Source organism: Hyla sarda, chromosome 8 (genome assembly GCF_029499605.1).
Source record: "Hyla sarda isolate aHylSar1 chromosome 8, aHylSar1.hap1, whole genome shotgun sequence".
Classification (NCBI taxonomy): Eukaryota; Metazoa; Chordata; class Amphibia; order Anura; family Hylidae; genus Hyla; species Hyla sarda.
Genome location: NC_079196.1, coordinates 42238375 through 42263217, shown reverse-complemented (window position 1 = coordinate 42263217; position 24843 = coordinate 42238375). Strand labels below are relative to the sequence as shown.

Here is a 24843-nt window from a genome sequence, read left to right as displayed (position 1 = left end):
AAGCTGTGGCTGGTAGGGTATAAAAAAGCTGCAGAAATCTCACAATAGCTCCTGCAATCAGCTGATCGACAGGAGGTGCCAGGGGTCAGACCTCTACCAATTAGATACTGACAACCTATCCTATGGATAGACTGTCAATACAAAAGTATCATGAGTTATCACAAGACTAAAAGTTATCCCTGATCCACAGGATATAGTATAACTAGCTGATCAGTGTGTGGGGGGGGGCAACCTCTGGGACCCCAACCAATCACAAAAATAGAGGACAATGCATGCACGAATTCCAACTCCATTAATTCGCTATAAAGGAGGGCACCGACCATTGTGCCGAGCTCTGCGATGTTTGAACATTCCATAGACTGTAAATGAGTGGCGGACGAGAATGCGTGCTGTCGCCCCTTTTACCTCCCTTCTTTTAATAGGTTGAGGTCCCAGTGGTTGGACTCCCACTGATCTGCTATCCTGTGGATGGGGGAGAAGCCCTTTAACTTTTATTAACATAAAACTGGAAAGCTCCTTTAGAATGTTTAACAGAAAAAAAAAAATTATACAAATGACTGAAGGTGTAAATGTATTTTTTATTATGTAGCAACACTTGCAGCATTGATTTCCCATATATTAAATGCAGGTTTTTATAAAATTTGCCCTGATGAATGTTTTAGAGAACTTTGTAGTCTGTAAAGTGGCTGGCATCTAGGAACAGAAGTAATTACACAACAGAGACGGTGAGGTGTTACTGTGCTGCTCCCAGGTCACCCACAATGCCAGATGTCCCCATCTGAAGTAGCGGTTCATGTTCTTGAACGTCTTTGAGTCAAGCGGAATAGAGTTTATAACTGATAAAGAACGAGTTTTAACTCCGTCACCACCAGGGCCTCGAGACACATGCCTAATTTGTGTCCGTATAACCCCCATTATTTACATAGAATTTGGACCAGATTTGGTTCATTTTGTAATAAACACTAAATCACATGAAATAATAACAAAAACAACCTGTGAAATGAACCTTATTGCAGCTGAAACAAAGTATTGTCAAAGAACGGGACCTGGAGGCCGGACTGCATTTTTTTTTTATACACAGCCCACTTAAGAAAACCAAAAGACGCGATCTCCAGTGTATCTGTTATTTAAACACGACTGTGTCTAACATGGCGGCTAAACACTGGACAATGTTTGAGGTCATCAGGACATCCACATGTTCTTCCAAATGGCGTTTAGGATCCTGTGAGAAGGTAGAAAGAAAGAGGAGTAACCATCGTGTATGTAAAAATATCACCCATTTAACATACAGATACTTGTGTGAACTGAAGGAGTCTTCTCATCTCAGATATGGATCCCACTTGTTATAATGGTCCTCTACGCAGCCGTTGGTAAAAAACTAAGGAGATGATGTAGCACTACTGCAAATTTGTAGGGGAGGCACCAGGAGGCGACCCCTGCCAAATATATCTTGGTGAGAGAGGGTGGGCTTCTCCTGGTGTGACGTCAGAGCTTCACAATGTGCTCTGGCCTCAGATGCCTTCCCTACCTGCTTCTCTTCCCTCTCAGCATCTGACATATAGGTGAAGACAGGGTATCTGCAGCATCATGCCTCCTCCTCCCATCTTGCTTTTATTGTGCATCCATTTATTTGTCAACTTAGAAGGTTTCTGAACATTTGCTGACAGCTGGTAGACTACGTAAGGCCAACTACAGACTGCCGGAGAGTGAGGGAAATGACAGGTTCTCCTACTAGATTCTATAAAGGAGTTAAAGGTACACTGGTGGGAAAAAAAATTTCTAATCAACTGGTGCCAGAAAGTTATAAAGATTTGTAAATTACTTCTATTTAAAAATCTTAATCCTCCCAGTACTTATCAGCTGCTGTATGCTCCAGAAGAAGTTGTGTAGTTCTTTTCTGTCTGACCACAGTGCTCTCTGCTGACACCTCTGTTAGTGTCAGGAAATCTCCAGAGCAGGAGCCTATCCCCATAGAAAACCTCTCCTGCTTCAGACATTTGCTGACACGGACAAAGGTGGCAGCAGAGAGCACTGTGGTCAGACTAAAAAGAACTAAATAACTTAATCTGGAGCATACAGCAGCTGATAAGTACTGGAATGATTAAGATTTTTAAATAGAAATATAGTATAACTTTCTGGCACCAGTTGATTTGTTTCCCACCGGAGTACCCATTTAAGTGACAATGCACTGTGGTATCACTGCTTACTTCCTTTGGGCCAAATAGCTAGCAGCCATGTGTAGTCATAATGTCAGGACTCCCTGCTTCTCTACATAGTTTCAGTGGCCCCCCATGCTAGAGCGCAATGGAAATTACATACTAATCATGGTATGACACACCTTGCTGAACACTCGCAGGCCAGAAGCAGAGTACTCCGCCTAGTAAATGTTATTAATGGGCAACATTTTTAGTATTGCCACCTACATCCACTGGACTGGACACCCTGCACCCTCTATGTGGACTAAGCAGCAAAGCATTCAGTTTATGCTTAGGGTGGACAATGATTCTTCAACGAAAACTGAGAGGTCATCCTTGGAAAATGGTTATAGGTTCCCATTAAAGCACAAAACTCTTCATTACAACTATTAATACTCCCATCATCTTATTTGATGGGGAGCTGTCGTACAGAAGTTACCTACCTGTTTTCCAACATTTTTTATGGCAAGCTGCTCAGGCGTCATCTTATCTTCCTCTTCCACAGCCTGAAAAAAGGGGAAAGATTAGAAAATAACTTTACACACAGTAAATTATCAGGATCTATATTGGCATATAACTAATTGCACAATGATGTTTGTATTCTCAGACTCGAGCCTCTTTGGGTTCAGTTTTAATTTACACTTTTGTTACTAAAAAATAAAAAAGAAAGGAGTTTTCCTGCCATAACACCCATCACCTACTCACAGGAGTGCCTGGATGGGGTCCAACTGCAGGGATCCCCCACCAATCACAAGAACAGGGGGGCAACATGCTCTCTCAATTAAGACTAGGTTCACACTGTGGAATCTTCAGATGGAAAATTTCTATCCAGAGATTCCGAGTGCGGCCAGCACCGACTGAATCAGTTGTAGCTAGGACCACACGGACATTGCAGTCCCAAATAGACTGCAATGTGTTCTGTGAGTATATGAGAAATGCCATTCTTCAGGCGGATATTTTAAAGTGGATTTTTCAATTCACAAATTCCGCTACCAAAATTCTGAAGTGTCAATTTGTGAACGGAAAACCCATTCACTAGCTTGTGCATTTTAATCAAGCAGAATTTCTGCCTGCAGTTTTAAAGCTGAATTGCAGGCAGAAATTCAGTACAGTGACCCCTCGACCTATGATGGCCCCGACATACGATAATTTCAACATGTGATGGCCTCTCGGAGGCCATCACATGTTGAAGGCGGCATCAACATACGATGCTTTTTTATGTCGGGGCCATCGCATAAACGGCTATCCGGCAGCGCAGACTGCTTCAGCTGCCACCGGATAGCCGTTTACGGTGCCCCCGTGAGCTCCGGTGATGGTCACTTACCTGTCCTCAGGGCTCCGGCGCGTCCTCTTCGGGATCCTCTGCATAGTGGGTGCACTCCATCGACGTCATCACGTCGCTGTGCATGCCGTCCCGTCATCCAATGGGAGCAGCGTGCGTAGCGACGTGATGGCGGCGACGGAGAGCGCGGTTGCCAGGGAAGCAGAGGCCTTGCCGGAGCGTTGGGGACACCTCGGGGACGCGGCGACAGCGATGGACGGCGACATTCCGGGCAGCGGTGACGGTCCGGAGCGGCGGGGACAGGTGAGTACAACTTTCTCTAACAGTGGTCTACAACCTGCGGACCTCCAGATGTTGCAAAACTACAACTCCCAGCATGCCCGGACAGCCAACGGCTGTCCGGGCATGCTGGGAGTTGTAGTTTTGCAACATCTGGAGGTCCGCAGGTTGTAGACCACTGTCCTATACTTTACATTGCACGGATCCCTCAAGATGCGATGGTTTCAACAAACGATGGTCCATTTGGAACGGATTACCATCGTATGTTGAGGGACCACTGTAGTCTGAACCTAGCCTAAAGGTTGTGTCAGACCTGCGCACTGTTGCTTCATTCAACTTTATGGCCTTGATGAAGAAGCATCAGTCATTGGGAAAATCACTTGAGGGTAGGGTCACAGGTGACGTATTTTGCTGCATATTTTTATACCCATTGAAGTCTATATGCAGCAAAGTACAGGGTGTGTGACCCTACCCTAAGAGATGCTTGAAAAAGAAAAATGCTAGAATCTTTCCCAAATATACCCTATACAGCTACTGCAAGATGTAACTGTGTAAATTTACAGACAGGTCTAAAATGTTTAAATGAGATAATTCTTCTGCAAGTGCATTGTACAAAATGTACATTGTATCATTACAGCTATTTATAGCGGCAAAAAAAATGACCGCAATGCTCCTTATAGTTTAACAAGCTTTCCATTAATGAAATGTGCACCTATCAAATCTGACAATCCAGAAGAAAGCAGAATATTTTCCTCTTGTCTGTCGCAGACTGTGACACCACACAAGAGATTTCACCTCCCAGTCTTTGAAAGCTACATGGAAAGCTTCAATGCCATGCCTGACACCCACTCGCATACACTGGCAGCAGCCACATTGGAAAGAAAAAAAAATAATCTGAAATGACAACAACAACGCTACAGGCTGAGATCTAATCGGAGCCCACTGCATGGTGACTGGAAACGTCTGTCTGATGTATGTAAATGGGATTTGGTAATGAGCATACATAGAAGGGAAAGATTCGCCATCATAACCACTTCAGTCATCCAGAGATTAGGCTGGGCTGCTGCAGTAGGGATGTCCTTTAGGGCCCATTCACACTACGGAATTTTCAAGTGAAGAAATTCCGCTCAAAAATTCTGGTTCAGCAGCCCCCACTTGTTTTTTAATGGGATTCTGCTGCACGCACGGTGCAGCAGAATCCCAATAAAAAACAATTGGGGGCTGCTGCACCAGAATTTTTGAGCGGAATTTCTTCACTTGAAAATACTACTGAATTTCAAATCCAAATTGCAAAGAATGAACATGTAAATGCACATGTCCAAGTGACCCTAGCGCTGATCCTAGCAGTGCCAGCTGCACACAGAGGGGGTGATTGACCAAAACTTCTGCAGAAGAAGAGTAGTGCAGTTGCCATTAGCAACCAGATTGCTTTTTAAAATGTTTCACAGGCCTCTAAAAATGAAAAATGAAGGCTGATGGGTTGCTACGGGCAACTGCACCACTCTTCCTCTGCACAGGTTTTGATAAATCCACCCCAAAATGTCCGGGTGGATTCCCTGTAGTGTGAAGGGCCCTGAACCCCTCTGCAGAGGTGGGATAAGATCTCTTGGTGCCCAAAGCAGGAATATGAAAGAGAACCCCACCAATATCTCACAATGACGGCCCCTGTCCATACGCCCTATTAGAAGAAGTACTTGCCGGAAATCCCATGAAAGACTATCTCCCGATCACGGACTTGGGCTACAAAGTTGCCACAAGATCTAAACAGATATCCTGCTACTGGGACCCTCATCGGAGGTATATGTACTAACAGGTATATAATAGTGCATGCTTATACCTTGTTATAATTCTTGGCAAGTTCTAACATCTCCTTCACTACAGTCTCATTGAGTTTACAGTGTTCACTGTAGTCCTGAAGGGTCAATCCCTCCATCCAGCTCTTCTTGTGCAAGTTCAACAGCATCTGTAATAGAGAACATTCACAACACAAAATTAGACCAGTCTGAAATGAACAAAGTATTGTACGTTGTCAATAAAGTTATTTTAAAAATGACAAATTTAGAAGAAAATGACAAACAATCAGACAAATTACATTTATAACAACCTGTAGCCAATTCTGATATCTAAAAGCAGTGTTTCCCAACTAGTGCGCCTCCAGCTGTTGCAAAACTACAACTCCCAGCATGCCCGGACCGCCTCTGGCTGTCCGGGCTTGGTGGGAGTTGTAGTTTTGCAACAGCTGAAGGCAAACTGGTTGGGAAACACTGGCTTAGGGCATCTTTAAAGGGGTATTCCAGGAATTTGACTATGCTACAAGGGCTGTAAAGTTAGTGTAGTTCATAATATAGTGTCTTTACCTGTGTGTGACAAGTTTTCTTATGTGATTTTCACCCCAATATTTATTTTTACCAGCATACAAAATGATTGTTGTCTCAGATTTTTTCCCAGATTGCAATGCGGCTGAGACCTGACTCACTAGTCAGCTGATGACAGGGAGCCTGTCTGCTTCAATGGGTGGAGGGATCGCTTGATGGGAGAGAGATCAATCTGCAACTAATGCAACAGCTGTAGGCACCCTGATTGAAAACCACATGTCTTTTGTTTCAATGGGTGGGATAGCTGTTGTGAGGGAGGGAGTAAAATGGAATTGTGGGATTTGTAGTCAAAAAAAGAAAAGACAAACAGGAAATACAAGTTCACAAAAAGCTAGCCCCAGTGTTATGGTAATCTCATGACATAGCCATTTAGCCCCAAGACAAGCGCAGATCCTTCCTAAGCATGTCCATTACTGCCTGCCAGGTACGTACTAAAATCACCTTATGGTGGAGAACCCCTTTAAGGAAGAGCACACAAGGGGCCAAATGCATGTGTCTGAAACTATGCCCCGAAGATGGATTATAACTAGCTGATTGGTGGGGGTCCAACAACTAGGACCCTCAAGGATCAAAAACATGGATATTACTGGTCCCCCGAGTGCATGCTCAGCCACCGCTCAGTTCACTGCCTATGGGACTTCCAAACATTGCAGAGTGCTGAACTCTATGCACTCTGCTATGTTATTGAATATACTTTTTACTTCCAACACATCAACTTCAAGAACAGACTGTTCACTCGCCACCTAATATGTCACACCCCTTGACCAGTGCCAGCGTCAAAAGATAATATTTACTTTAACTGCTCATTGTTTTAATGGAAGAGCTGATCAGTGTATTCATAATATAAATAACAAAGTAGTAGAAAAAGACAACATTGGATAAGATTGCTAACTGGTACAATGTAATTTATAATTTTCTTGTACTTCATACCTTACAGAGTACCTGTCATCAAATCATATTTTCTAAACTAACGCAGATTATATTCCCTAACTACTACTAAAACCCATCCTGCCCTTTAACCCCTTAACGACAATGGAAATAATGTACTAAGCATACCATGACCTACATTTACGTCCTCTACATGGCCGTGAGCAGTGGAGTGGTGCTCGCGTCAAGCACAGCAGGACCCGGCTGCTATCAGCATCCGGGGACCCGCCGGTAATGGCAGACATCAGCAATCGCACTGATGTCCGCCTTTAACCCTTCAGATGCCATGATCAATACAGATCAGGGCATCTGCGGCAGAGCGGCTATTGTTATAGCTGATCTGAACGCCCGCGCCACGGTCGTGGGGATCAGATCAGCTAAGGTGGCTGGAGGTCCCCTAACCTGCCTTCGCCGCTCTCCTGGGGTCTTCTGCACTGATCTGCCTTCCAGCAGACCAGAGCAAAAGATAGCTGATAATACTGATCAGTGCTATGCCTATGCATAGCACTGAACAGTATTGGCAATCTAATGATTGTTATAGATAGTAAAAAAATAAAATAAAAAAAATTTGAAAAATCCCCTGTCCTCAAAAACAATTTAAATCCCCTTTTCCCCATTGTAATCAAAAAAAGCATTAAACAAAAATTACATATTTGGTATTGCCAGGTGCGCAAATGTCCGATCTGTCAAAATAGATAGATTACTTACCGGGAAATTTGTTTTAGTTAGCTCATGACAACACCCCTGGGGAGGACCTGGGAACATTAAAAGGGACACGCCTCTCCAAACCTCAGTTCAAAGTTAAGTACTCCAAAGGAGCCAAACAACACAGAAAATTATTTTCATTCTCTAAATTAAACGGGATAAATGAAGGGTGCTGTCATGAGCTAACGAAAAACAGATTACCTAGTAAGTAATCTATCTTTACCTGATGGCTCGCGACAGCACCACTGGAGATTTATAATACAAACCAATCAGGTCGGGACTACCGCCTGAAGAACCTTACCTCCAAAGGAAAGATCAGAGACAGGGTTTAATTGCAACCTATAGTGTTTTTAAAAAAAAAGAGTATGTTTTGAGGACCATGTAGCTGCCCTACAGATCTGGCCCAAAGAGGCTTCAGCCTTCTCTGCCAGGAAGAAGCCACTGCTCTGGTAAAGTGAGCTGAAAAAAAAGGAAGGTGGATGCTGATTCTTTGTAGTATAGGGTAAAGTAATTGATGCCCTGATCCATATGCTAATAGACGGTTTAGAAGCAGTCTTTCCTTTGTTAGGGCCAGAAAATTGGACCAAAGTATTTTCTGTAGAACGAAAGTCCTTAGTAGAGTCCAGATACTTTAGGAGGCATCTTCAGACATCAAGGTTATGGAACTTGACTTCACCTTCATGTCTCGGCTCTTCGCAAAAAGGGGGAAGAATAATCTCCTGAGATTTATGAAACTTCGGCAGAAAAGATGGTAAAAGTTCTCATTACTACTCTGCCTTTCCTCCTTATATCAAGATATTAGATGACAGAGAGGGCTTGCAATTCTCCTACCCTCCAAGCCATTGTTATTGCCAGGAGGAAGCACATCTTGAGTGTGAGCAATTTGATGGAAATAGAATCCAGAGGTTCAAATGGTGGTCCCGATAAGGCATCTAACACCAGATTCAAGTTCCAATAGGAACGGTAGGTCTTGATAGAGGATTTAATCTTGTAGCCCCAGAAATAAAAAATTTTAACCAAGATATTATCTGCTAACTTGCAGTTAAAAAAGGAACTAAGTGCTGAAATTTGTACTTTAAGGGTACTAGGACTTCGCTTCTTATCCAGGCCTAACTGGAGGAAATGAAGGATTTCAGGGATATTAGGATCTCCCAATGGATCGACTGCAGGTCCCACTACTCTTAAGAAGGCTCTCCATGTTCTTAGGTATATGGTGGATGTTACGTCTTTCCTACTTGCAAGTAAGGTGTTTATTACTTGGTCAGATACCTTTCAGCATCTAGGCTGTTAGATGAAGGTGAGCCGACTGAGGATGTTGAACTGGTCCCTGGTACAGTAGATCCTCCCTGTCCGGAAGAACCCACGGCTGTGAGACTGACATTGTCCTTAGCAAGGTAAACCAGGGCCTGTCCTGTCTTATCTTTTTCAAGACCCTAGGAATAAGGCGAAGAGATTGGAAAGCTTACCCTCTTTTCCCCAATCCTGAGAGAAGGTTTCCAAGCCTTTCCTCTATCATTGCAAATATCTCCTTGTTTAGACACCATTCGGACTGAAGAAGATGAACTCTGCTCAGAAAGTCTGCCACCTTGTTGTCTTCCCCTCTTAGGTGAACTGCAGAGATAGATGCCAGCCTGGCTTCTGCTGGGGAAAAAATCTGGAAGGAGAGATTTAACAGACAGTCTGATCTTGTCCCCCTCTGTTTAAGTAAGCTACAGCGGTGGTGTTGTCTGAATATATCAGCACATCCTTCCCTTGGATTTGAGGAATAGGTAAAGATACTGCCTGGAACACTGCATAGAGCTCTTTGTAATGTGATGTAGACTGATGCAGGCCGCAGGAGGCACCCCAACCCCGACGAGGGAGACTAAGGTACCTCTTGAGATAGGTTGTTGAGGTTCATCCACCATATCAAGGAGACCCTTGCTTTTGAGGAAAGGAACATTTTTTTGTTTAGTGATGAGATTGCCATCCCACTTTTGAAGGATATCTGTCTGTAACATCCTGGATCCGTACTGAGCCCATTTCACTGCTACAATATAAGAAGTCATCAGACCTAGTATTGACATTGCTTCCCCCTGAAGGTGCATAGGTGAGACCGGAAAAGAACTTCTACTCTGTCCTTGATGAGGATCTGTTTGGCTAGAGGCAGGAGAGAAAGCTGAGACATTGAATCCAGAAGGATGCCCAAGAAAACACACTGCCTCGAAGGGGTTACGTTTGACTTTTTTTAGGTTCAGATTCCAACCCAGGTCTTTTAGTTTGGAGCAAACTACTTGAATATGTAATAAAGGGTTTCTGAGGAGTCTGATACAATCAGTAAATCGTCCAGATATGGAACCAACAGGATGTTTTGGGTTCTAATAAAAGCTTGCAAAAACAGGAATATACCTAATTAGAGAATGGCTAATCAGATGGTTAATCCTAGAGGAAGTTCCCATACAAGCAAATGAGAATCTGAACAGAAGACGTCTTTTACAAAGAGAATGTTTTTGGATCACTGAATTAAATTGTGTTTTTCCAAATGGTCTTAATGAGATATGCAGTTTTAAAGCGTTTCTCTAATTAGGTATATTCCTGTAGTAATGAAATTTTGCTATTCCATCTTAAAATTTGTTATTCTATTTTAATAATTTTGCATGCGATTAAAAAAAAAAAATGTCTTACTTATGTGAACTTATGTGAACATCTTATGCTCCTATTTAATCCTTCCCCTCTCCACACCTGGTACGCATGACTAAGGGGGCACGCCCCCGAAACGCTGTCGTGTCCAAGGTGTCGAGCAGATGGAAGATCTTAGCTCTGTGTCTGTTACAAGCTTTGCTCCACTTTGTCGAGAAGATTTAAGCTATGTGAAGTCTTGAAAATAAATTTCTAAAGTTTTGGAAACGATCTGCATAATCGTGAGTTACTACCCTGCTGGGTCCTGATAGTATGGACATTGCTACAGCTATCGTCTAAGCCCACTGTGTGTTTTTGGCTAAAGGGAGGAGTGGAGCTCCCGGTGGGACACTGCATCAATGGGAAGGGCCTGATATTTTAAATGGACCCATGCTCCTCCAATAAAGACCGCCACTCTGAAACTTTTGTTGCCAGTTGTGGATGGGAATATGGTAGTAGGTGTCTTCTAAATCTTCAGAGGCAATCATACAATTTGGAAATAGCAGAGAGAGATTGTGGATTTTAGGGACTCCATCCTGAATTTTTTTGTATGACAGGAAATTGTTTAATTTTTACAGATTTATTATTACTCTGAAAGAGTCTTTTTTTTTTTTTTTTTTTTACTCAGAAGATAGGGGAATAGAATCCCCTCCCCCTGGGGGACTGGAACCAGGACTTTTTTGAGGAAAAAAGATACTTTATTTCCGTTATCATGGCTTCTTGTTTCAGGGAATCTTTCACTATACCAGTGGGGAAGAATCTGTCCTGAGGAAGAGACCCGATCTCAGAGTGTATAGAACCCAGGGTCTGGAAGAAATGTTCTCCCAGGCCTTCGCAAACCTGGACAGACGCCCCCCACTGGGTGAAAGCCATCATTGCTTGGGATCTTTGGAATTCGACTTTGTTGGAACTAAAAAGGAAACTTCTACCTTTGCTAGGGACTTTACATTTCATATTGTCCTGAAACTTCTGATTAGACTTTCTGGGTTGTCTTTTGCTATGGAAGGAATCAGGGGCACAACCCTTAATGGGAAACCCTTTCTTCCTATCAGAAGCCTTCTCTAGTACTTCGTCTAAGACGGGACCAAAAAGGCAATCTTCAATGCAAGGGATGGAACATAGTATAGTATGCCATTTGAGCTCACATCACCCTTCCACTGCCTAAGCCATGTGGCTCTCCTAGAAGAAGAAGATAAAGCAGCTGCTCTGGCACCCAATCTTACGGAATCTACTGAGGAGCCTGCCCAAAAATCTACTGCCTTGGAAATCACAGGTAAGGATTCTAAGATCTCTTCTCTAGGGGTCTGGTTAACAAGATGGGTTTGTAACTGTGAAAGCCAGACTCTTAGGGAGCGAGCGACACATGTAGCAGCTACATTGGTTCTGATAGAGGCTGTGGCCGCCTCCCAGGTCTTTATGTTAAAGAACTCTGCTTTTTTTGTTCATTGGATCAGACAGGGTTCCTAGATCCTCAAATGGCAAGGCATATTTCTTAGTAATTTTAGCCACCGGGGCATCAATTAATGGGGTTCTAGCCCATGATTTAGTGACTGACTCCTCAAAGGGATACTTCCTCTTAAGGTAAAAAAGATTTCTTCTCAGGATTTTCACATTCCATGTCATTTTTTTACTTGATACTTTTATGCAAATTAAAGGTACAGGATTTCTTGAGGCCTAAGCCTTCATATAGGGCATCTTCGGCCGTGACTGTCTCTCTGCTTTCCTCAAGGTTAGGTGGATTGCTTTAAGGAGCTGATTAGTATCATCTGGAGAAAAGAGCAATTTGGATTTAAACTCTTCTTGCTCTTCATCAGAGGAGGAATATAGAGTAAGATTTTCCTCTTATACACGAGGGGGACTGGAAATAGCAGGGGTGACCACAGAGGAAGCTGAAGCATCCACATTCCCGACAACTCCTAGTCCTTTAAAGGATTAATCGATTTCCTCTCGGATCATTACTCTTAAGTTGCTAGCAATTTCCGAAGACTCCTGGGCCACGATAACTTCAATACAGGCTGCAAATATAGACTTTTTATAGGCAGGATCTAACGCCTTCCTACATTTTGCACATTCCTTATTATGGGATTTAGAAGATGACTTCTTGCTACCCTACAAAACAAAACAATAGCCTGACTTAGCTAGCAGAGTATGGAATGAAATTGAAATTGTCTCACCCAGAAGGAGATCCAAACCTCCATAACCGGGCTGGAACTACTCTTCTTGGAGCGTCCACTTGCCTCTGTCAAATGCTCCGACATGCTGGAGGAGTTTTTTCAGTAAAACACTGCAGGGAAACCAAGAATGGTCTGCTCAGCTGCTGAGGGCTGGAACTGTTGCTGCTGGATACGACTGCGAGCTTCTGTACTGCTGCAGGCTGTGCTGGATATTGCTGCAGGCTGCCTGCTGTCCACAGGGTTCTGGACGTTGGAAAACGCTGATGGGGAATCCAAGATGGAGAAATCCCGTGCCCCTTTTGAATGGAGCCGTAACCAGAAATTACGCTACACTCCCGGGCTGACATCACATCCACCATAGCCCCCACCTCCTTAATGCCACTGAAACCGAGGGAAATAAGGGAGATGCAAAGGGTAAGGGACCCCCCCGCAATCTATAACTTATCCCCTACCCTTTAGATAGGGGATAGGTTATTTTTCCCCACAGATCTTTCTCCTGAAAGGGCCCCTGGCAGTCTGCTGGAAGGGGGCATGGGGGGGAGGGGTTTGCTGGAGCCCTGTTCAGGAGTTCGTGGAGGTTCCAGTGCAATCTATAACTTATTCCTTTGGATAGGGGATAAGTAATTTTTCGCTGCACTACTCCTTTAAAAGCAAATAAATAGCAAAGTGTCTAATAATTACATAGGGAACAATATATTAAAAGTTTAGTTTGGTGACAGATACTCTTTAAGCTTTTATGTTATATACATGCATAATGACATAGCTGTCACTCACTGATTAGGGCTGCCCATTGGACTCCTAGGTTCAGATTAAGCAGAGATTCAATTGACCATACTATAGATTCTACTGATTTTTCCCCCCATAAAACCATAGAGCAATCTGTTGAGCTCAGGTTTCATTAAAACAAGGAGCAACTATAGACTGGACTGCATTTTCAATGTGATAGGTTCCCTTTAAGGGTAGGGTCACAAGCAGCGCATATGCTACGGATGCTAGCGAGCTCCCTGCTGTGGCCAAGCTGCTCTGTGTGTCTGCTTGTAGCAGTGGATTTCCTGCTTTGCATCTACTATGAGCAGACACCCTGTCTGCAGCGGGAAATGCGCGGCTACAAGCAGACAAATAGTGCTACTTGGTCGCAGCAGGGAGTTTGCTCATTTGACTGTTATTGGTACATCGAGTGGCCCTACCCTCAAAGGAGATTTAAGGGCTGTGAGGTAGTATTTTTATTAAATACCTCCCAATGGTGTGAAAAAAAAAAAGAAGCTATACTTTCCTGCCCCACTGTCCTGCAGCTGTGGCGCTGCTCGGTCCTTTTGGCAGTCTTCTTCCTGTTTCCTGTGACTCTTTGCTCAGCAGAAACTGCCCGCTCAGCCAGTACTTAAGTCATTTTCGGTCTAAAACAACAGTCACAGGAACCAGGAAGAAGCAAAGAACAGTGGAGAATGGTTGGCATCAGAGCTGAAGTGGCGGGGGAGTGGGGCAGGTGAGTGAAGCTGCATTTTTAATGTTACTACACTGTAAGGCATTTGCTAAAAATATCCTCAAGCCTAGAAATCCATTTTATGCACACTTTTGCCTTTAGCTTACTGTTCCTTGGTCTTATCTCGCTGTTGTTTTCTGTATTGTGAACATTATGAATACACAGATGATACACTTGTTAATAGTAACACTCACCTTTTGTTCCAGCTCATTCTTCCTGTAGTTAATGGTTATAGAGTAGTAATGTCTGTTCAGACCATGAATTAGAGCCTAAGGGAAAGAAAATTGGCCTCAGATAAAGCTTATACACACACACAGTTCATAGATGGACATTTCATTTTCCTAAAGTACAATTGTTCAGTTACACAAACGCATTCCACTTTCAAATATGTATAATATGTATATATATAAAAAAATATATATACACACACACATATATATATATGAAAAGGGCAGGGTCACACGGGGCACATCTACATAGTTCTTTACGATGTGGATGCGCTGACGGCAGTCACAAGAGGGACTTATTATTAGAAATTATTAATTATTATTGTGTTTGCTTGTAGTGGCGGATTTTTCTCTGTAGAAATGGATCGCTATGGACAGACACACAGAGCTACCTGGCCGCAGTCAGCTCGCTTGCTCTGTGGTCCCTCTGTGACTACCATTGGCACATCTTCTGCGTGAAATACACTGCGGATGCACCCTGTGTAACCCTGCCTTAAAAATAAGAATAAAAATTGGGACAGTCAAGACATAAAACACGACTGTGAGCAGGACAGTGCGCTGTTCAAGTGGGAGGGGGAGAAAAATTATTAAGCAAGCGTTTTTAATTTTTTTTCTTAGGTAAATCGAACCTCAACAGAGCTTGGATGATCGATAGGCTGGCTTCTACTTAAAAGGGCTTATTCGGCAAAAACTTTCTTTGTAAAATATGGTCAGGAAGGTTGTAAGAGGGGGAAAAAAAAAAAAAAAAGCAATCTCCCCCTAATAGCCACTGACTGGCTGAGCGGGCGCGTGACATCACGTCCCTGAACTTGGAGGTCCCAGACAGCGGAGCTCTGTTATACCTGAAGCAGCGTGAAAACATGGAAGGTAAGAGAGGTTATTTTTTTTTACTTGCAACCTCCCTGACCAGATTTTAAGGAGTCTGTCATCAATGTGACCAGCACTAACCTGTCGGTACAGGCAGGTAGTGCGGATGACACTGTTAATTATACTTACATAACCCTGATCCGTGGTCCCGTTCAACTGATAACCGCCTCGTGAAGGCACAAGGCTTGGCGCACAGGTGGAGCTCCAGGAGCCCGATGACATCAAGGCTGCGGTGAGGTTAGTGTGATCCTGAAGCTCGGCCCAAGTGTCAAGCCAGGCGCCTGAACGAGGAGGTTATCAGTTGAACGGCACTACCCTCTTGTACCAACAGGTTAGTGCGGGTCACATTGATGACAGTTTCCCTTTAATGTAATGCAACACCACCATCAGGGGGGGGGGGGGGGTTCTACAAGATGTTGTAAATACATTTTGATATCTAGTGCTACATCTGTACTTGTAGTTGCCACAAATCCTTGGTAATTTGTAATCACCTGTTTTACTATCAAATTTTTTTTATGGGTTGCCAAAAATTGCTGGGAGTTTGAAGTGTGTACAAATAAAACACAGACAAATTAACAGAAAAATTACAAAGCTATAAACAAGCCATTACATAGTGTGAACCACCCCGAATGTATTATTACAATGGTCAAACACAGAGAATCCCCGTCAAATAGATCACTTCTTAAAAGAGGTTTTTCAATTTTTTTTAAAGTAATGGCATATGGCTAGGATGTGTTATCCCTTAATGATTAGTGGGCATTTGACCACTGGAACCCCCACTGACCCCGGGAACAATACTGATTAAGCAGTATTTTTCCTGTACATGGACGCCCCCAAACTCATTGTGCAGGGTACCTGCAGGACAGCTGTATTCAAGAGAATGGGGTCGGGGGTAGCTCCCTACACTGCAGGTTGTTCAGAATCAGAGCTGTGTAAGAAACACAGCATAGGGACCACAGCTCTGAAACAACACTGTAGCCTCGTTCTTTCTCAGGTTTGTGGGGCACCCAGAGGTCACACTCCCACCGCTAATAAAGTGACAGCAAATCGAGATAGGAATACCCCTTTAAGATGGCTACCAATTATTATTTGGGGGCCCTGAGGGGTTACATCCCTGGAAAGTGATTATGTTCCTAATAAAGAACTACATCTGGTACTAATAATAAAATGAATGTTATCATTTATGGGTATTTGTCTCATAAACATCTATATTACAATAATCCACAGTAAACAGTTTGTTGTATACAGGGAAGGGAGATACTTTATGGCAGACCTTTTACAGCATAATTACCTCCTGTTACAGAGAACAATTATGAGAACTAAGAAATCAGACTAATTATTTAACATGGCGAAAGCCGGCGCTTGTATCCTCAATTAAAAGAACATTTTCTAACAGTCTGAAGCGTCAAATATTCTTAACCCCTTACAAGATAATGAAGGAGCAAGATGTTTCCGCTGAGGGTCATTATACACTGGATGAAGAGTCCGGTGGATTCTATTCTCTAGAAACCAGCAGGTACGGACTTGTCCAACCTCACATAAAAACATGGAGACAATTTCTGTTCTCATTAGGAAGGTGGTTTTTAATTTAATATAAACTTGGTTTTATTGAACTATAGTACAGAATAACGCATGGAGAGGTCACAAAGCACTTTGTTTATAGTAGATGACGGGAAGTAAAGAAGAAGGACACAAAAATCTTATCAAACAAAAAGGACTCTGAACCTATTAATAAAAGCATAAACAGACATAACCAACAAAGGCTTGTACACCACAAATCCCCAGACGATGGATGCCCAACAACCACAATACAGGGATAGAATTTCAGCCTCATGTTTAAGGCAATGATCATTACTGGCCGCTAAGGGAAATCATAACCCACATTTATTTTTTCCACCATACTGACAAGATTTACAATGGTGAAAACCCAGAAAATATGGTCAATTGTTAGTTTAAGAATTCCACGTTGTGATGCAATGCTAGACTTCAAACAAGGTAAAGGAGGAGACAATATTTAAAAGAAGAAAAACTACCACAAGAGGACATGGTTTATAGAGGGGCAAATATTTCTGCAATAATATCAGGAAATATTACTTTACTAAGTGAGTAGTAGATGCATGGAATAGCCTTCCTGCAGAAGTGGTCGCTGCAAATACAGTAAAGGAGTTTAAAGGAGATCTCCAGCAAAAAATAACTTATTCCCTATGCACAGGATAGGGGAAAAGTAGATGACTGGGGGGGGGGGGGGGGAATGGGGCTGTGGTAGCAGGTTAGACCATGGGGGCCCCCGGTGAATTGTGTGGTAAAATAAAAAAAATTAAGTAGCCATTTTGTAATTTTTAGCGGCTTCCGTTTCTACGCAGTGCAGTTTTCGGTAAAATTGACACCTTAAATTTATTCTGTAGGTCCATACAGTCGCAAGGATACCCAATTTATACAGGTTTGATTTTATTTTACTACTAAAAAGAAAATTATAAATACATGCACGAAAATTAATACGTTTAAAATAGTCCTCTGACCCCTAGAACATTTTTTATTTTTTCTGCATATGGGGATGTATGAAGGCTCATTTTTTTTTGCGTCATTTGAAGTTTTTATCGGTACCATTTTTGTTTTGCTCTGACTTTTTGATCACTTTTTATTAATTTTGTAATGGTATAAAAAGTGACCACAAATACGCTATTGCAGACTTTGGAGTTGTTTTTTCAACATGTACGCCATTGACCGTGAGGTTTAATTAACAATATATTTTTATAGTTCAGACATTTACGCATGTGGCGATACCACATATGTATTTATTTATTTACACAGTTTTTTTTTTTTTTTTAATGGGAAAAGGGGGGTGATTCAAACTTATTAGGGAAGGGGTTAAATCACATTTATTAACTTATTTTTTTACACTTTTTCTTTGCAAGGTTATAGCCCCCATAGGGGACTATAACAGCAATACATTGATTGCAGACACTGATCAATGCTATGCCATAGCATAGCATAGATCAGTGTTATTGGCGCTCCACTGCTCCTGCGTGGATCTCAGGCACGGAGCAGTGAATCGGCAATCGGACAGCAGGAAAGAGACCTTCCTCAGTCCTCTCAGCTGATCAGGATGCTGCGGCAGTCCCGATCAGCCCACTGAGCTAGCCGGGAGTTATATTAACCTTGCGGGGTCTAAAGGGTTAATACCGGACATAAGCCCGATCGGCGATGTCCGGCATTAGCGTGGATGGTATGATGCCACTTGGTATGATGCACGCTCACCTGCTGAGCACGCGTCATACCTTGGGAGCCCACAATGGACGTACATTCACATCCATTTGAGGCAAGGGGTTAAAGGGGTACTCCAGTGGAAAACTTTTTTTTTTAAATCAACTGGTGCAAGAAAGTTAAACAGATTTGTAAATTACTTCTATTAAAAAATCTTAATCCTTCCAGTACTTATTTGCTGCTGAATACTATAGAGGAAATTCTTTTCTTTTTTCTCTGTCCATTTTAAGAACTGTCCAGAGTAGGAGAAAATCCCCATAGCAAACATATGCTTCTCTGGACAGTTCCTAAAAATGGACAGAGATGTCAGCAGAGAGCACTGTGCTCGTGATGTCAGCAGAGAGCTCTATGTCCCAAAAGAAAATAATTTCCTCTGTAGTATTCAGCAGCTAAGTACTGGAAGGATTAAGATTTTTTTTATAGAAGTAATTTACAAATGTAACTTTCTGGCACCAGTTGATTAAAAAAAAATAAAAAATAAAAAAATTCCACCGTAGTAACCCTTTAAGCATACATGGGACAGGCATAAGGGTATCCTTCACATAAGACAGGGCAAGGGAACATTCATAGTATTCAGAATATCAGCAGACTAGATGGGCCGAATGATTCTTATCTTCCAACACATTCTATGTTTCAATCCAGAATGTTCTGGGCACCTAAGAAGATCCTGCCTCCTGGGCATTTGCAGTGGTTGAGAGTTTTAGCTCAATATTACTGACAGGCCTATGATAAGTGCCCTATTGAGACTAATAAATTGCATAAGAAAAGGTCAAAAGTAAAAAATAAAAAAAACAGACAAACATACCTTTTTTGATGGGAAGAAAAAAAAAAAAACAACAACCCCAAAAAAAACCAATTATAATAGTTTGGACACTTAGGGGTTAATGATTCAGTAAAAGTCTATATCACTATTTCTTGTGAATTTTTGACTTTCTATATATTTTTATTTTTCATTATAAAGACAAATTAGTAATGAGCAGTGGCCTCATTTACTGGTTGACCTACCTGTATAGACGGCTTGTTTAAGTGGCCGAGATTGGAAGTGGTTTGTCTTGGTTCATGTCCCAAAACCATCATGTTGGCATTGATTAATCTGAAGGCGTCAATAACAACCTGTAAAAAAAAACAAAAAAGAAGAGAAACTTGTCACATCAATTCCTTGTTGGACACCAGAACTGAACAACAGTGGTCACTGCACGATCCGCTCATATAAGTCTTGGCACCGTTCCCAATACTCATTTAATTATAATATTAATAAAATCCGCCCCCCCGCCGTGCGAACCATCAGGACATTTCTCTCATTCTGGAAGGAAAAATAACTATAAACAATTGTATTTTTGTCCTTACAGATAAAACAAAGTATAGATAGTTTATGTCTAAGGTGATTTATGGATTATTGTTATTACTTTTCTGTAGAACCGACACCTAAGTACCATCTTATCCTCAATGTCAGGGAGAGGCTAAACATGAAAGTGAGCACAAGCTATGGGACCAGGCTTAGGCCCAGCCCTGTCACATCAATTACAGTAGGAAGATATGTGAAATGACAACAAAATTATAGCCAGCTAGGAACAATTCTCCAAATCAGATGGCTTTCATAAGTTCTGGCCAATGCTGTCTATCGGCTGACAATCTGCTTTTTTCAGCTGTTCTCCCGAAATACCAATGCAGCTCGTGTGCACAGGGTGGACAATATATGCACAGAAAGTAAATGCAAGGTTAGAAAAGTACAAAGATCTGGCAAACACAAGCTCCCATAGCCAGGAGGTCAACCTTGTTATAAAAACAAAAACTAAACTTTGTTCATGTAACAATGCAGCCATTAGACTAAGCGAATTTACAGTATGAATAACCAAACCCAAATCTCAGGCATCTGCTGTCCAGTTGTGCTGTGTAGAACAGTGGTTCGCAACCTTTTTGGCGACTGTACTCCCAAAGGCTGAAAGTATGTCCACGGGTAGCCCCTCATGGGGAACTTGCGCACGAGGGGTACCTGCGGACAAAAGTCGTGTTCTTACCTTTATACTAATGCATCCCACCTCCATCTTAATCCACTTGTCCCATTATTCCCCCTCCATCTTAATCCACTTGTCCCATTATCCCCCCTCCATCTTTATCCCCGTGTCATTATTCCCCCTCCATCTTTATCCCCTTGTGTCATTATTCCCTCTCCATCTTTATCCCCTTGTGTTATTATTCCCCCTCCATCTTTATCCCCATGTGTTATTATTCCCCCTCCATCTTTATCCCCGTGTCATTATTCCCCCTCCATCTTTATCCCCTTGTGTTATTATTCCCCCTCCATCTTTATCCCCATGTGTTATTATTCCCCCTCCATCTTTATCCCCTTGTGTTATTATTCCCCCTCCATCTTTATCCCCCTGGGTTATTATTCCCTCCTCCATCTTTATCCCCGTGTCATTATTCCCCCTCCATCTTTATCCCCTTGTGTTATTATTCCCCCTCCATCTTTATCCCCCTGGGTTATTATTCCTCCTCCATCTTTATCCCCCTGGGTTATTATTCCTCCTCCATCTTAATCCACTTGTCCCATTATTCCCCCTCCATCTTTATCCCCTTGTGCCATTATTATCCAATATGGCAAAAGGGGATCAGAGAGAGGAGGGAATAATAGCACAAGGGGATTAAGATGGAGGAGCGAATAATGGTACAAGGGAATAAAGATGGAGGAGGGAATAATGGGACAAGGGGATAAAGATGGAGGGGGGGGGATAAAGATGGAGGGGGGGGGGGGATAATGGGACAAGGGGATTAAGATGGAGGGGGAATAATACAAGGGGATTAAAATGGAGGGGGGGGATAAAGATGGAGGGGGGGGGGATAATGGGACAAGGGGATTAAGATGGAGGGGAAATAATACAAGGGGATTAAGATGGAGGGGGGATAATAACACAAGGGGATAAAGATGGAGGGGGAATAATAACACAAGGGGATAAAGATGGAGGGGGAATAATAGTACACGGGGATAAAGATGGAGGGGGAATAATAGCACAAGGGGATAAAGATGGAACAGGAATAATAACACAACGGGGCGTGCTGTATCCTGTCCCTGGATACAGCATGCCCCGTTCGGTGGGGCCGCACTGACTAGTGACCTCCTCCTACGCCGTGCGGCAAGTCCGCACAACGTCAGGGGAGGTATCACGTCTCCCCGGCAACCACGCAGCTCACTAACAGTAGCCGCGGCCACAGCTCGGCTATTCTCCGCTATGCGCTGTCAAATACTGGCCAATACATGGCCGGTATTTGACAGCACTTTCGCGTACCCCCTGACAACCCCTGGCGTACCCCTAGTATCATGTAAACAATGTATGTGGAGCCATCACAGCACATATGGGTAATGTTCTAGTATACAATACTTTTTTTTTTTTTTTTTTTAAACCCTGAGAAAACTCTTTCAATAGCGTGCAAAAAACAAAAGACACCAAATATTAAAGGGGTATTTCAGGAAAAAAACTTTTTTTTTTTTTAATATATCAACTGGCTCCAGAAAGTTAAACAGATTTGTAAATTACTTCTATTAAAAAATCTTAATCCTTTCTATAATTATCAGCTGCTGAAGTGGAGTTGTTGTTTTCTGTCTGGCAACAGTGCTCTCTGCTGACATCTCTGCTTGTCTTGGGAACTGCACAGAGTAGAAGAGGTTTGCTATGGGGATTTGCTTCTAAACTGGGCGGTTTCCGAGACACGTGTCATCAGAGAGAACTTAGACAGAAAAGAACTCAACTCCAGAAGCTCAAAAGTACTGAAAGGATTAAGATTTTTTTAATAGAAGTAATTTACAAATCTGTTTAACTTTCTGGAGCCAGATATATATAAAAAAACTTTTTTCCTGGATAACCCCTTTATAAAGTGTACCTGCCAATAATAAAAATAAAGGCAAAGCTTTTTATTGATCAGAGTATGAGTTTTCAGACCCCATCTGATGACAAGAACAGCTATGCGCTCCTCTCCTCGCTTTGTGTCTATGAGACCTGGATGACTCCATAAAACATAAGGGCCGTTCACACTGCCATTGCGTTCCAGTAAACGGGAGCTTAGTCAGTCCGTCCGTCCGTCGGAGTTGACTGGAGAATAAATATATAGTGCATGTCCTACTTTTCTTTTGTCACTCAACTTCTGTAAAATACCAGACACCCAATGGACGCCATTCAAGTCCATAGAATCCTCCTTTGGGACCCCATGGTTTCAGTTGTGCTCTGACCTATTCAGGGTCCTTCCCTTCCTCTCCTCCACCCCCCCCAAAAAAAATAAAAAAATTAAAATAAAAAAGCCAAACGGCCCCTGAACGTGTTGGAGCAAAACGGCCGTCTGAACTTTGTCCAGGCCAAGTGACACAGGGACCAGAGAGAACGCGCCAAGTGAGGACTTCTCCGACCTCAATCTCATGATTGGTTGGGGTCTGAACACTCAAACTTTTGATTGGTCTCTATGACAGATACCATTTAGGTTCATGGCTATTAGAATGAAAAGAACCGCAGCCCTGTTCCCACAAGTACCATTTGCATTTAAATGGATGCATGACTTTAAAGGGGTTATCCAGGAAAAAAACAAAACATTTTTTTATATAGATCAACTGGCTCCAGAAAGTTAAACAGATTTGTAAATTACTTCTATTAAAAAATCTTAATCCTTTCAGTACTTATGAGCTTCTGAAGTTAAGGTTGTTCTTTTCTGTCTAAGTGCTCTCTGATGACGTGTCTCGGGAACCGCCCAGTTTAGAAGAAAATTCCCATAGCAAACCTCTTCTAAACTGGGCGGTTCCCGAGACACGTGTCACCAAAGAGCACTTAGACAGAAAAGAACAACCTTAACTTCAGAAGCTCATAAGTACTGATAGGATTAAGATTTTTTAATAGAAGTCATTTACAAATCTGTTTAACTTTCTGGAGCCAGTTGATATATAAAAAAAAAAGTTTTTTTCCTGGATAACCCCTTTAAAGGTATAGCCCTGGTATTTTTGACACCACTTGTGATGCAGATGAACATACTATTACAAAAATGCCTTAACCCCCAACAGAACCTATCAAAATAAATAAGGTCTGTCAGGATTCGTCCGATAACCATTAGTATGAAGATCCAGAATAGGAGCCTAATAGTCTGTAGTAGCGACTACATATAGAGTAATATATATATATACACACACACACACATATATATATATATATATATATATATATATATATATACACACACACACACAACATCCACCTCCTTAGTTTCTTACATGTTCCTATTGCTTTTATACATTCTCATGTTCTTAATATTCACTTCATAGTGCGGTGGTAAATATCAGCGAATTATCACAATGAAATCCAAGCATAGTATGAAGATGCTGAACAATGCCAGAGCATTCTGTGCTTCCTTGGCTTCTGGGCTCCCTCTTGTCATCTCTGTACACTTGATTGGTCTCCCACAGATTTGAAAACCTTATGTACAACTTTTGGATCTGATCCTGATCTTTTTTTTTTTATCTGCTTGGAAAAACACCATTACAGCAGAGTAACAATTCAGATTTTTATTTTCAATGACTTCACTGAACTGAGTATACAGAACACAAAATATACTGTACCTACCCCCAGAAGGGCAAACACTAGCGAATAGATGCCATAGACCAGTGGTCTCCAACCTGCGGACCTCCAGATGTCGCAAAACTACAACTCCCAGCATGCCCGGACAGTCAACGGCTGTCCGGGCATGCTGGGAGTTGTAGTTTTGCAACATCTGGAGGTCCGCAGGTTGGAGACCACTGCCACAGACCATATCCCAGAATGCCTATGCAGACACTAGAACTTTCTTGCTTTTGATAGGGTAGCATTAAAGGGGTTTTCCAGGAAAAAACTTTTTTTTTTATACATCAACTGGCTCCAGAAAGTTCAACAGATTTTTTAATTACTTCTATTAAAAAAAAAAAAAAAAAAAAATCTTAATCCTTTCAGTACTTAGGAGCTTCTGAAGTTGAGTTGTTCTTTTCTGTCTAAGCGCTCTCTGATGACACCTGTCTCGGGAACCGCCCAGTTTAGAAGCAAATCCCCATAGCAAACCTCTTCTAAACTGGGCGGTTCCCGAGACACGTGTCATCAGAGAGCACATAGACAGAAAAGAACAACCTTAACTTCAGAAGCTTATAAGTACTGAAAGGATTAAGATTTTTTTAATAGAAGTAATTTAAAAATCTGTTTAACTTTCTGGAGCCAGTTGATATATATAAAAAAAGTTTTTTCCTGGATAACCCCTTTAATTCTGTGCTCTACTGACAATCCACTAGGTATGTGGCTAGTTCTACTCTCCTCCTATGTCAGTGTTTCCCAACCAGGGTGGCTCCAGCTGTTGCAAAACTACAACTTCCATCAGGCGTTCACATCACTATTTTGCCATACTGGTTTGAA

The 24843-nt window shown here is 42.2% G+C and overlaps 1 protein-coding gene across 1 annotated transcript in view; it reads right to left on the bottom strand.

Annotated features, from left to right (window-relative positions):
- Positions 1–558: 558 nt before the first annotated feature.
- The window catches only part of PSMD14 (proteasome 26S subunit, non-ATPase 14), a 112892-nt gene continuing 88607 nt past the window's right edge, over positions 559–24843 (bottom strand). The window contains exons 7-11 of the mRNA XM_056536907.1: positions 19439–19546; positions 14270–14344; positions 5594–5719; positions 2639–2701; positions 559–1222 (exon numbers count right to left, since the gene is read on the bottom strand). Of these exons, the coding sequence (XP_056392882.1) occupies positions 1124–1222; positions 2639–2701; positions 5594–5719; positions 14270–14344; positions 19439–19546 (471 nt within the window). The 3' untranslated portion in view covers positions 559–1123. The remainder of the gene's footprint in view (positions 1223–2638; positions 2702–5593; positions 5720–14269; positions 14345–19438; positions 19547–24843) is intronic.